The sequence below is a fragment of the Caretta caretta genome, chromosome 1 (genome assembly GCF_965140235.1).
Source record: "Caretta caretta isolate rCarCar2 chromosome 1, rCarCar1.hap1, whole genome shotgun sequence".
Lineage (NCBI taxonomy): Eukaryota > Metazoa > Chordata > Testudines > Cheloniidae > Caretta > Caretta caretta.
Window position 1 is genome coordinate 124,540,029 of NC_134206.1, and position 12,606 is coordinate 124,552,634.

The 12,606-nt window shown below is 42.7% G+C and overlaps 1 protein-coding gene across 2 annotated transcripts in view; it reads left to right on the forward strand.

The window, feature by feature from the left end:
* Positions 1-12,143, forward strand: part of PLCXD1 (phosphatidylinositol specific phospholipase C X domain containing 1) — a 29,494-nt gene extending 17,351 nt beyond the window's left edge. The window contains exons 7-8 of one of the 2 annotated variants that reach the window (XM_048859459.2): positions 5,054-5,237; positions 9,719-12,143. In XM_048859459.2, the coding sequence (XP_048715416.1) occupies positions 5,054-5,237; positions 9,719-10,011 (477 nt within the window). In that variant the 3' untranslated portion in view covers positions 10,012-12,143. Of the gene's footprint in view, positions 1-5,053; positions 5,238-9,700 lie in introns of both variants that reach the window. The other variant, XM_048859450.2, reaches the window with a different exon arrangement.
* Positions 12,144-12,606: the final 463 nt, after the last annotated feature.

Sequence of the window (12,606 nt, forward strand, 5' to 3'; positions counted from 1 at the left end):
GACCACATAAGTACCACAGGTAGAGTGGGAACTTCTCTATATCACTGCTAGCCCTTCCCTTGGTTTTGGCCCCTTCTTTTCACCTGCGCCCCTCCCCCCCAAATCTCTCCCTTTTTCTGAATGTAACCTTGGCTAAGAGGGCTTGGCTGTATTTTTTCTGAGTCCCTTATGTTCTCTCTAAAACAACTCCCCCCACCCCCACCACCACCTGGATTCCTGTTTTACAAGCTAGACTTCCAGATACTTAATTTAATCAAAAAGAAAAGGAGTACTGAGGCGCAAGAGTTCTCAGGGCAGGGGAAAGCAAGTCACAAAGTTCCATGAAAGTGCCCTTACGCATGGGAAAATTTCGCAGCCACTAAGAATCGTCCCAGATCTGCAACACTATGCAGTGCCACCAGTCTGTGCTTGTTTCCCTACCCCAGAATCGGTGTTCCACCGCATGAACCTGCCCCATTAGCACCATGATGCCCACATTGCCAGGGCCCATGCTTTGAGAGAAGTCTGTGTCCATGTCCTCATCACTCTCGTCACCGCGCTGAGGTTGCCTACTTGCCCGGTTTCGCTTTGCCAGGTTCTGGTGCTGCATATACTGCTGGATAATGCGTGTGGTGTTTAATGTGCTCCTAATTGCCAAAGTGATCTGAGCGGGCTCCATGCTTGCCGTGGTATGGCATCTGCACAGAAAAAAGGCGCAGAACGATTGTCTGCCATTGCTCTGATGGAGGGAGGGGCGACTGACGACATGGCTTACAGGGTTGGCTTACAGGGAATTAAGATCAACAAAGGGGGTGGCTTTGCGAGAAACAGAATGGCCCCCTCAAGGATAGAACTCAAAACCTCAAGGATAGAACTCAAAACTGGGTTTAGCGGGTCGTTGATTTCACAGAGGGAGGGAGGAGCAAATGAATACAAAACAAATCTGGTCTATTTCTTGTTTTGATCCACTTCATCTATCTTTATACATCTTGCTGGCAGCAGACTGTGGAGTACGACCGCTAGCGATCGTCATCTCCTCAGCAGAAGACACTGCAGTATGACTGCTGGCCATCATCTTCTGCTGGCTGCAGATTAAAAGACAGTGCACTGCCGGTAGGACTGAATCGCCATGAAACGAAACTTAAAAGGGAAATGACTTGGCTGAATCACTCCCATGTTTGCCCAGGCACCCTTGACCTCATTGAGGTCAGTTAAAAGAGCACCCTGGACAATGCTGACGACGGCTACCAGTCATACTGCACTGTCTGCTGCCAAAAGGCAATAAACTGTTGCTGTGTAGCAATGCAGTACCGCGTCTGCCAGCACCCAGGAGACATACGGTGACGGTTAGCTGAGCGGGCTCGATGCTTGCCGTGGTATGGCGTCTGCACAGGTAACTCAAGAAAAAAGGCGCAAAACAATTGTCTGCCCTTGCTTTCATGGAGAGAGGGAAGGAAGGGGGGCCTGACGATATGTACCCAGAACCACCCGCGGCAATGTTTTAGCCCCATCAGGCACTGGGATTTCTACCCAGAATTCAAATGGGCGGTGGAGACTGTGGGAACTGTGGGATAGCTACCCACAGTACAACACCCCGGAAGTCAATGGTTGCCTCGGTACTGTGGACACACTCCGCCGACTACATGCACTTAGAGCATTTGTGTGGAGACACACACAATTGACTGTATAAAAACGTTTTCTACAAAACCGACTTCTGTAAATTCGACCTAATTTTGTAGTGTAGACATACCCTTAGAAACACTATACCTTAATTTCCCCAATACTAATTTCTCCCTACTGTTACTCGCACCTTCTTGTCAAGTGTCTGTAATGGGCCACTCTCATTACCACTTCAAAAGTTATTTTTCCTCCCTTGGTATCCTGCTGTTAATTGATTTATCTCATTAGACTGACCTCACACTTGGTAAAGCAACCCCATCCTTTGATGTATTTATACCTGCTCCTGTATTTTCACTCCATGCATCTGATGAAGTGGGTTCTAACCAACGAAAGCTTATGCCCAAATAAATTTGTTTGTCTCTAAGGTGCCACAAGGACTCCTCATTATTTTTATAAAGAGTGTATCATTCTCTGTTACTTTCTGTAGGTTAGATAAATTTCTGGAGGACTCTTTTTTGGTTTTCTCCTAGTTCAGTTCAATTTTTTGCAACATAGGCTGCATCTATACTAGCAAACTTTATAGCTGTAATTCTCCACCAGTGCTACCACTAGCAGAACTGCATTTTGCTATGGCTAGAAGTTTGCAAATGTGGACAAGGCCATATAGTATATAAATACAGATTTTAAAATATACACTTTTCACTTTTCCTCTCCCCTCCCTTCATGCCTAAAATGGCCCCATGTAAAATCTCTTGTACTGCAGTCCAGTAAAGGCTACCTAAGATGTTTGGTAATTAGGTGAACTTTGTAATTTTACCTGTGAATTATACTGGCACCTGATAGATTGATTCACACCTGGTTCCACTGATGTCATTCAGAACAATTCACTCCCCTAGCGTGCCTAGTCAGAGTGATGATGTTGAATGGACTTTTAAGGTAGTACTGGGAATGTCCGTGGAGGTGGGTTTTTTGTAGTGTACTGTTAGTGCTAGTGCTCTCCTGACAACTCTGTGGCCCCAAAGCTCTCTGATGGAATTGATACATAAAGCGATCACTCTCCTTACAGTGGGTATGATAAACATCCATTTTTTCATGGTCTGTGTGTATATAAACCTCCTCACTGTATTTTCCACTTTATGCATCCGATGAAGTGAGCTGTAGCTCACGAAAGCTTATGCTCAAATAGATTGGTTAGTCTCTAAGGTGCCACAAGTCCTCCTTTTCTTTTAGCAGCAATGCAGGCTTCCTCACACTGCTCCACCAATGTATGTCAGCTGTGTTCCAGAGGGATGGTTAGGGGATGAGACAGTAGTCTGGTCTGTCTTTTTGATCCTGGACCTCTCTGCTGCAAGTGCCAACAAGGCACTAATTAGTGCTAGTGTTTTTTGTGATGTGGGCTTCTCCACTAGGGAATGGACTGGGACCACCTACTGACTTCACACAACAGCCAGCAGATGGTAATGACTTTCTCTATTGAACTTAGGCTGGATTCGACCTGCCAACCTAGAGGTGAGAGAGGCTTGCCATCCTACTACCATTCCTTTTAACCCTCCAGCCCTCCCGAAAGGGCTTGATTTAATAATCAGAAATTGTTTAATGATTAAATTCTAAGAGTTAAAATTTTCAGGGTTTTTTTTTAAACCAGCTAGAAGGTACAAGAGCTTTGAGCAGTTCAACAATTAACATTTCAAAGAGCCACATGAACAGTGAGATTTCTCTGGAGCCATGAGGGCTACAGGATAATGATGACCCTGTTTACTATTTGAATTAAGTCTTTGAAGTTACTGTACGTAGTGGTAACCATTCAAGATTACCATTTCAAAGAGGTTTGTTCAGTAGAGTTAAAATAGAACAATTCTGGGGAAAATTAGATAATCCTGAATATTCAAGGTCTCAACTGAATAACTGAAGACCTGAGTGACATTGTTTTATTGTTTCCTCGAAGCACTCTTTGACATAAAGGTCTGGATTAACAGAACCAATATTAGAGGGGCTAATGGAATAGATTACTTGTGTTCAGAATGGTCAGCCAGAGTGGGATGAATTAAACTGCCCTCACTACAAAAGGAATTTTTGATACAAAAGAATAAAGGGACTAAGATCATGGTGAGGCTATCATACTGTGCTGTAGCTGTCAGTGCTAGATTCTTGCTTCTGCCACTTATGCTGCTGAACCTGATATGTTGCTAGCCCTTAGTTCTGGTAAAATGGTATAAAACTCCTTTTAGTTCTATTGGAGGGGAAGATTTCAAAAATCTGGACTATGGTGCCAGAATTGGGATGAGTGACCAAGGTAATTATAGCAGGTGTGGCATTTGATCTCCACCTGGCTTTAAAATTACACATTTCTTTAGTCCCCCCATCCCCCCTCCTCCCCCCAAAAAAACAAAACCAAAAAACCCTACAACAGATTCTCTCCCCCTTCCCATTTCAGTGACGGAGCAACAGGGGAGGTATTCCCTTTCTTTGTGGAGAGCTGGAGAGAGAAGTATGGAGATGGGAAGGTGTTTTCCTTGCTCTGCCCACCTGCCCTACCACACTGAAGTTGCTTCAGGGAAGAGCAGGAATGGATTAAGTTGCAAACAGTGGCAGATCACGGAGAGAGTAGAAGAATGACACTCTCTAAGCATTCAGGGCTCTTAGCATAGCAGTCTGACGTGCATGTGCAGTAGAGCCATGAAACAGACACAGGCTAAATAGCCTTTGGGAATAAGAAATGAGGTAAACATTACTTAAAGAACATGGATGGTTCACATCTAGTCTATCAAGGAATCAGAGAGAGGGGCCAATACATTGAAACTATCTCTAAGTAAATGTGGCTTTCAGGTTTCAAATTACATCCCTTATTGCCTGAAGCATCTCACAAATCATCTTGTTCTTAAGGATAGGTGAACTGGTTCTGATTCATAGGCACTGGAGATTGGGATGATGGGGACTGAGAGAGAAGGGAAGAAGAGAGTCAGGCTGGTGACGGGGCTTGTCCCTTGACAGGTCCAGGGGGACAGTCTGGTGAAGGGGTGCTTCCTTTAGGGCTCTGGGAGGGAGATGTTTTTGTTGCTTGCCAACCCTTCTCCCCACTCTTGCAGTACTTCTAGCACCCTTGTCTAGAGCTGGTGTGTGTTTGTGGAAGGCATTAGGGGAACTGTAGGTGGTTTCCTGTTAGACAGGAAGAAGGAGAACTTGTAATGTGTGCCCTAACTAGAACTGCCCTAAAGACAGAGACGTCTCAAGTTATTATTACCATCACAGAGCTCTCTCAGCCCGAAGCACCTTCTAATTCACCTGGTGCCTGCCCTTTATGTTGGCAGGTGTAGCAGCATTGTCAGAACTGAGCCTGCATCTGTTTCATTTTAGAGCAAGTTCATGCCTTAGCATTTGAACTTTTAAAGAGTTGCCCAGGAGTTAGTCCTCCAGCTCCTGTTAACTTTAACAGCAGGACTGTCATTCCTTTCAGGTGGTTCCAACGTTACGGAACATGTGGACATGTGGTTACCAGGTTATCATCTCCTATGAGGATGTGACTGAAGTAATGAAGCACCATGAACTATGGCCTGCAATTCCATATTGGTGGGGAAACAAGACTACAACTCAGGATCTTATCCAGTATCTGGAACAAATGAAACAGAATGGGCGCCCAGGTACCTACCACATCTCACTTACAGGAACTAGGAACACACCCAGGAACAAGAAATGAGTAGAAACCCCAAACTACTTATTGCCAACCTATACATTTGGGCCTGATCCACAAAGGTACTTAAGTGCCTAAATTCCAGTTTTAGGCTCCATGGTGACCCACAAAACTCCTGCTGAACCTTGTAGGTGCCTTAATTTCAGCCTCTGGTCATGCGCCCTGCTGCCTCTCTCTAGGCATCTGGATGCTTATCTTGCATAAGAGGCCCAATCTGGCAGGCATGTTCTGAGGTTGCCTACCAGAGCAGGTCCCACTTAAAATCTTGCTGGTGCTGGGGCTTTATAACTTTTAGCCCAGTGGTCAGAACACTCACCTGGGATGTGGGAGATCCAGCTTTAATTTCCCCATTTCTGCCAGAGAGGGAGAAAGGGGACCCCTGTTCAAATCCTGTGTCTCAGCAGGGAGCTCTAACGACTGGGCTATGGGATATTCTGAAGAAGGGTGCCCTCAATCTCTCCTGTTGAAGCTGTTCCACTGTGGGTAAAGTGAGAGTGACGGGAGCAGAGGGATTACACACGTGGGTACCCTAACCACCAGGTCACAGAGTCATTCTCACTCTTGCATTCGCTCTCTCTGGCCCAATGACTGTTCTAAACAGGGGATTTAGAGGGGGGTTCTGAACAGTCATTGGGCTAGACCAGAGAGAGTGAAAATGACTCTAGCCAGGTGCTTAGGATACTCATCTGGGAGACCCAGGATCAAGCTCCCCTGTTCTAATCACTCTTTTGTTATTCAGGAGCCCCACATCAGAATATCCCATAGCTCAGTGATTAGAGCCCTCTCCTGAGGTTTGGGATCTCCCTGTTCAAATTCTTTCACCCCTCAGGGGGAAGGGGAATTGAATCTGGGACTCCCACATCTCAAGTGAGTACCCTAACCACTAGGTTAGAAGTTAAAAGGTGCCCCCTTCTTCTTTGTGGAGAGAGGCAGATTCCTAACTCAGTCTCATCAGAAGCAACATAGACACCTAACCCCCCTGATTCCATGATAGGGATTCCCATTCGTGGAAGGCTAGCAGAGATAGACACTGAAATCCAGGCTGCAGGGAGGGACTGATATCTGTCAGAGCAAGGGGGCTTAGGATACACCCCTTTCATCAGCATCTCCTTTAGCTAGCTTAGATGGCTCCCTGCGTAGTGTGCTGGCTTTTTGGATCACATTGTAAGGTGCCTATCTCTCCCCATGCATTGTATTGGGACGCTAGGTGCATAACTCAGGCTTTGTGGATCCCATTGCTATTTTCTAGGTGCCTAAAAGTTAGGTGTTGCTGGGCACAGCATCACAGTGCCTAAGTCCCTTTATAGATCTGGGCCTTAATGTCCTACTTGTTACACTGTATGCAGTAGCTGTTACCTTGCTTTAAATGCCCATGATACTGAATGGGTGTGATACTCCATGGCTGGTTAGATCAGTGTGAAGTTCATCTTTCCTTATAATGATGTCTCCAAAAATGGATCAGCTCTCTGCTTCTTTTACATATCAGCTATTTGCTTAAAGTTGTGACATGAACCTTAATTCTGGGAAGGAAACTAAGGGTATGTCTATACTACCCACCGGATTGGCGGGCAGTGATCGATCCAGCAGGGGTCGATTTATCGCGTCTAGTCTAGATGTGATAAATGGACTCCTAAACGCTCTCCTGTCGACTCCTGTACTCCAGCGCCGCGAGAGGTGCAGGCAGAGTCGACGGGGGAGCTGCAGCAGTTGACTCACCACAGTGAAGACACCGCGGTGTGTAGGTCTAAGTATGTCGACTTCAGCTATGTTATTCACATAGCTGAAGTTGCATAACTTAAGATCGATTCCCCCAGCTAGCGTAGACCAGGCCTAAGGCAGGGAAAAAACAGAAACATGGGTGACTTGTATTAAAAGACAGGAGGGGTTTTCACTGACTTTTGAAACCCATTATAAAGTAAACTATCTTTTCTCAGGTTTCAGAGGAACAGCCGTGTTAGTCTGTATTCGCAAAAAGAAAAGGAGTACTTGTGGCACCTTAGAGACTAACCAATTTATTTGAGCATGAGCTTTCGTGAGCTACAGCTCACTTCATGAGCTGTAGCTCACGAAAGCTCATGCTCAAATAAATTGGTTAGTCTCTAAGGTGCCACAAGTACTCCTTTTCTTTTATCTTTTCTCAGACACAGCTCACATCTAAAATTAGCCCTGAGAAGTTGGTTTCACTTTGTAATTGTCCATGGCTACCCACATGTAAACATGATGGCCATCAGCTAAACACATCCCTGTTTCAGAGTAGTAGCTGTGTTAGTCTGTATCCGCAAAAAGAAAAGGAGTACTTGTGGCACTTAGAGACTAACACATTTATTTGAGCATGAGCTTTCGTGAGCTACAGCTCACTTCATCGGATGCATCATCCAAAATGCACATCCCTGTGACATTGAAACTCCTCATCACTTTACGCTGCAAACCCACAAGCCTCCACCAGCACCACTGACAGTAAAAAGTGAAACCTGTAAGCACTTGAGCAGTTCTAACATTTTTCAAGAAGCAGGCAGTGATGCACTCGTGTGTGCAAGCCAGTGCATTACCACTAACAAAAAGAAAGAGGCCTTTCATGTTTGTAAGTGTAGCAGTGAGTAAATTAAGTGAATATATATTGAAGCTTAAACACTTTCTTTGATGTTAGTGAGAGTAGCATAAATGAGTGATTAACATACAGTGATGGAAGAATTGTGACAGCTTGACTTTATGCTTTGGCGTGTCACAGGAGTGCTGCAACCTCAACAGAGCTGTGTTTTATCTAATCCAATTGATCTCTACACATTAAGATGTATCTAAAGCATTGTGGGGGGGGTGAGGGTAAAAGGGAGAGAGAGCTATTGTATACCTGCCCGTCTTTCCCCCTCCCTACTGCCTTCCACATTCTTTCTTTTCTCATTTTTTGCATTGCACATAATTAATGGGGTTTAAAAGCCTCAACCCCCCCTTCTGCATCAGTCTGCTTCTCCTCCCTGTTAGTGATGTACTACTTTCATGGAAATTGCCTCCAAATGGATACCTTTCCTTTAGAGTTGGGCATTATGCCATATATTATGGGGACACTTAACCATTAAAGAACAGGTTTCAGAGTAACAGCCGTGTTAGTCTGTATTCGCAAAAAGAAAAGGAGTACTTGTGGCACCTTAGAGACTAACCAATTTATTTGAGCATGAGCTTTCGTGAGCTACAGCTCACTTCATCGGATGCATACCGTGGAAACTGCAGCAGACTTTATATACACACAGAGAATATGAAACAATACCTCCTCCCACCCCACTGTCCTGCTGGTAATAGCTTATCTAAAGTGATCATCAGGTTGGGCCATTTCCAGCACAAATCCAGGTTTTCTCACCCTCCACCCCCCCACACAAATTCACTCTCCGGAGGGGGGGATGTGAGAAAACCTGGATTTGTGCAGGAAATGGCCCAACTTGATTATCATGCACATTGTGTAAAGAGTTGTCACTTTGGATGGGCTATCACCAGCAGGAGAGTGAATTTGTGTGGGGGGGTGGAGGGTGAGAAAACCTGGATTTGTGCTGGAAATGGCCCAACCTGATGATCACTTTAGATAAGCTATTACCAGCAGGACAGTGGGGTGGGAGGAGGTATTGTTTCATATTCTCTGTGTATATATAAAGTCTGCTGCAGTTTCCACGGTATGCATCCGATGAAGTGAGCTGTAGCTCACGAAAGCTCATGCTCAAATAAATTGGTTAGCATTAAAGAACAGTTACCACTTGTTATATGCCTCAACTTGTACACCCTCTGTACTGATACAGCTGTAAAAGGAGGCATGTCAGCCCTTCATTTTCTTCCTCGAATAGAGATGCAGGGATAGTGAGTGATGACTGGGGGGGAACAATGGGACATATTATGCAACTGATATTTACAGGGGACTCCTCAATGAAGCCATTGCTTGTTAGCCTATAGAAGTTGAGGCAACTCTTATGGGGAAACCTATGACTGGATCTTGCCACAGATATTGTGCAGTACTGTTCATAAAAAGAAATTGCCAAATCAAGGCACAGTATGGCCCTATATTGATATAGGGAACTCCAGTTACTGTTAAGTGACCTAGGTTTCACCTTTATGAAAATTTTCCTTGATTGATGGAGACTAGTAAGCAGGGAACATTTTCTCACAGGATGAGTAAATTAAGTGACTATATGTTGAAGCATGTGAGCCTGAGTTAGGTTAACTGGTTTTAATTGCTCCATATCTGCATAGCGTAGCTTGCAACTCTAAGAGAAGGTGAGCTGTTGAGACAGCTCCAGTTACTGGAAAGGTATCTAATTTTCTGGAGGAAGCTCCTCTGCTAATTATTCCAGAGAAAACACTAGATGTAGGGCTGAGTCAATGCTCAGTAATAACAGATACCAATTTAATGTTTCTTTCTTTTGTTCGCTTCAGACAGTTTCTTTGTTGCAGGGATTAACCTTACTGAAGACTTAGAGTACATTCTGGCACATCCATTTGGATCCTTGAAGAAAATGACCCTTTCTAGCTTTCCACACTTGAAACTCTGGATAAAGCAACAGTATCCAGGACCAAAGAGCGACTGTATCAACATCATTGCTGGAGACTTCATAGAAAATGATGATTTTGTGAATGATGTGATAGAACTTAACAAAAAAACCATCCCTCTATTACATTTCCATGGTAATGAGACTGAATTAAAGGATGTTTCATACTTTCAGCTTCATAACCTTGGTATTGAGTAGCTTTTAATCAGCTCTCACCCAGAGGGCCGTTTTCCTGGTTCAGATACAGCGTATGTGTATATAAATTACGTTTCTTCCTCCCAGGGATATTTTGAAGATTCATTAGTTGATGCTTTCTCACCAAAGTCAGATTTTAAAATACACAATGCTTATGGCAAGCAAAACTTCCTATAACTAGGGGAGGGAGAAGAGCAAGAAGGCCTCTCCTTAAGTTCTCTAGAACCCTTGCCATGTAGGTGTAATTTAGCTGGGAAGAGCATAAATATTGCAGTAACAAAACTTTTAGAAAATAAGTTTGTTTACTGTTGATTTTTTCCTTTAAATATATTCTTAATGCAAATAATTTAGTTATTTCAATGAACAATTTTTAGGTATGGATTTAAATGTTTGTGTGTGTGTTTGCAACCTGAACATCTTGGTTTGTGCACCAGACAGTGCAACTGACTAGTTTGTTTTCATGGGCCAAGGTGAGTGAAATGTTAAAAGTACACAACATAATTAGCAAACAGAAAATTAGATTTTTAGAATATATTGTTTTGATAATCTAAGGCATTATTACTATGCCTATAAGTAAATTTATCAAAACTGACAAAAAGAAAAGCAATACTTGTAGCACCTTAGAGACTAACAAATTTATTTGAGCATAAGCTTTCGTGAGCTACAGCTCACTTCATCGGATGTAGCTCATGAAAGCTTATGCTCAAATAAATCTGTTAGTCTCTAAGGTGCCACAAGTACTCCTTTTCTTTTTGAGAATACAGACTAACACGGCTGCTACTCCAAAAGTGACAGTGTTCTTAAAGAATCTTGGCATTATTTTGGAAAATGTCAAGTTGGTCATCAGGTGGGCATTTTGGCATCTTGGAGGGAAATGGCAATACTGTACCCAAGAGGGTGCTGAATTGATCCTTTAGTGTCTGTCTTACAACCTGTTAAGTTTATTATCACAATGTTCATCAGCAGTCTCTATGCTAATACACTACTGTTTACTACATATTCCTCAGGCCTGATATTGCCCCCATTTTATAGTCATGCCAATTCTGACTTCAAGATAGCACAACTGGGCCCTCTGAGCAGATTTTTGCCCATTTAGCTTGAAATGTCTTCAATGAAGGGGCTGTTATGTAGCCCCCAGTAAAATACAAGCAAGATTTTTAAAAATGTTTTTCACACTTTAATTTAACTATAATACACTATGGACTAAAGTCTACTTTAATTTACACGGATATAAATCTAGAGTATCTTCAGTAGAGTTCCAAGTTGGTAGGACCTGAAGTGACCACCTGGGACATCAAGTCAAGTCCGCTACTACTGTAGGCAACCCTTTCATAAACGTATCACACTCCATTTTAAAACTAGTTGTTTCCCCCACTACCCCAGCAGAAGACTGTTCCAGAACCTCACTCCTTTGATGGTTAGAAATTTTCCAACTTCCAACCTAAATTATGCTTTAAATTAATATTTATATTTCCCCCCTCTTACTTAACAAAATAGCAACTAAAGCAGATATTGGGGTATCTGGACTTACTTGTACATTGCAAATCATGGGTTTTATACCATGCACTGATTGTTAATACTATTTCTCTGTTTTCATTTTTGGATAAACTAGGTGCATTTTTATTGATCATGAAAGTGAGGACCAAGTATCATTGGCAAGAGCCAGGAACAGAGGAGGCAGGTGTTGTATAAGCTTCACTGTGTAGCTCCATCAGTATACCTCATTCTTTAGATGCAACACACACTTTTTATGCCAGTGGTGGGTTCTTAAGATGAACAAACATCCACTAGGGACAAGACTGATCTCAAATGTTATCTGACCCCAAATCATATTTGAGTTCCAGAAATAAATGGCAAGGAAATTGCTTCCTTGTGAAACTTCACACTGATTTATGGGTGGTGTATCAATGGAAACCCAAACATTGTTTAGAAACAATTCTGCCAGTCTGTCATGGTATTTTTTATCCATGTCCTTTCCCTGTTTACTGTTAGTATATAGCAGTGATGTATTTTGTTGGATTTATAAAAGTGTATATAAAATTTGTGTCATTTACATAAAATGCTGTATTATATGTATTTAGATATGTTTTTCTGCACAGTATTATCTTTCCTAGTAAAACTTTTATTCACTTCTATGATACAGATTTATTTGCCTCACAGTTCTCTCTAGTGTTGCTACATTTTCTGTTTCCTATTCATTCATAGTCTTTTTTCCTCTCCTTTTTTGTAAATATTACATTCTTCTAAGTTTAAATTTGAGATATAATTTCCTTGTCTGCAGTACTGGAATCCTGTGGTTAGCTCATAATAGGCCTACAACATATTGTGCCAACAGTTCTGAAGCAGAAATCCCTATTGATTTTTACAGTCAGATGAGTTTAGCAATAGCTCTGGCCCATGCTACGACATCATTCTTAAGCAGGAAAGATGTAACTTCACCCTTAACATTTTCTATAATATTTAAAACAATATTCAAGGCTAGGTAGCAGTTCCTTATTGTGTTTGGAGATTTGTGTTGTAGAAAAGTTTGTTTCTTCTATTTCCCTGCTTAAAACTCTACATAGACATGCACTTTTTACCCTCATATAATTAACTAAA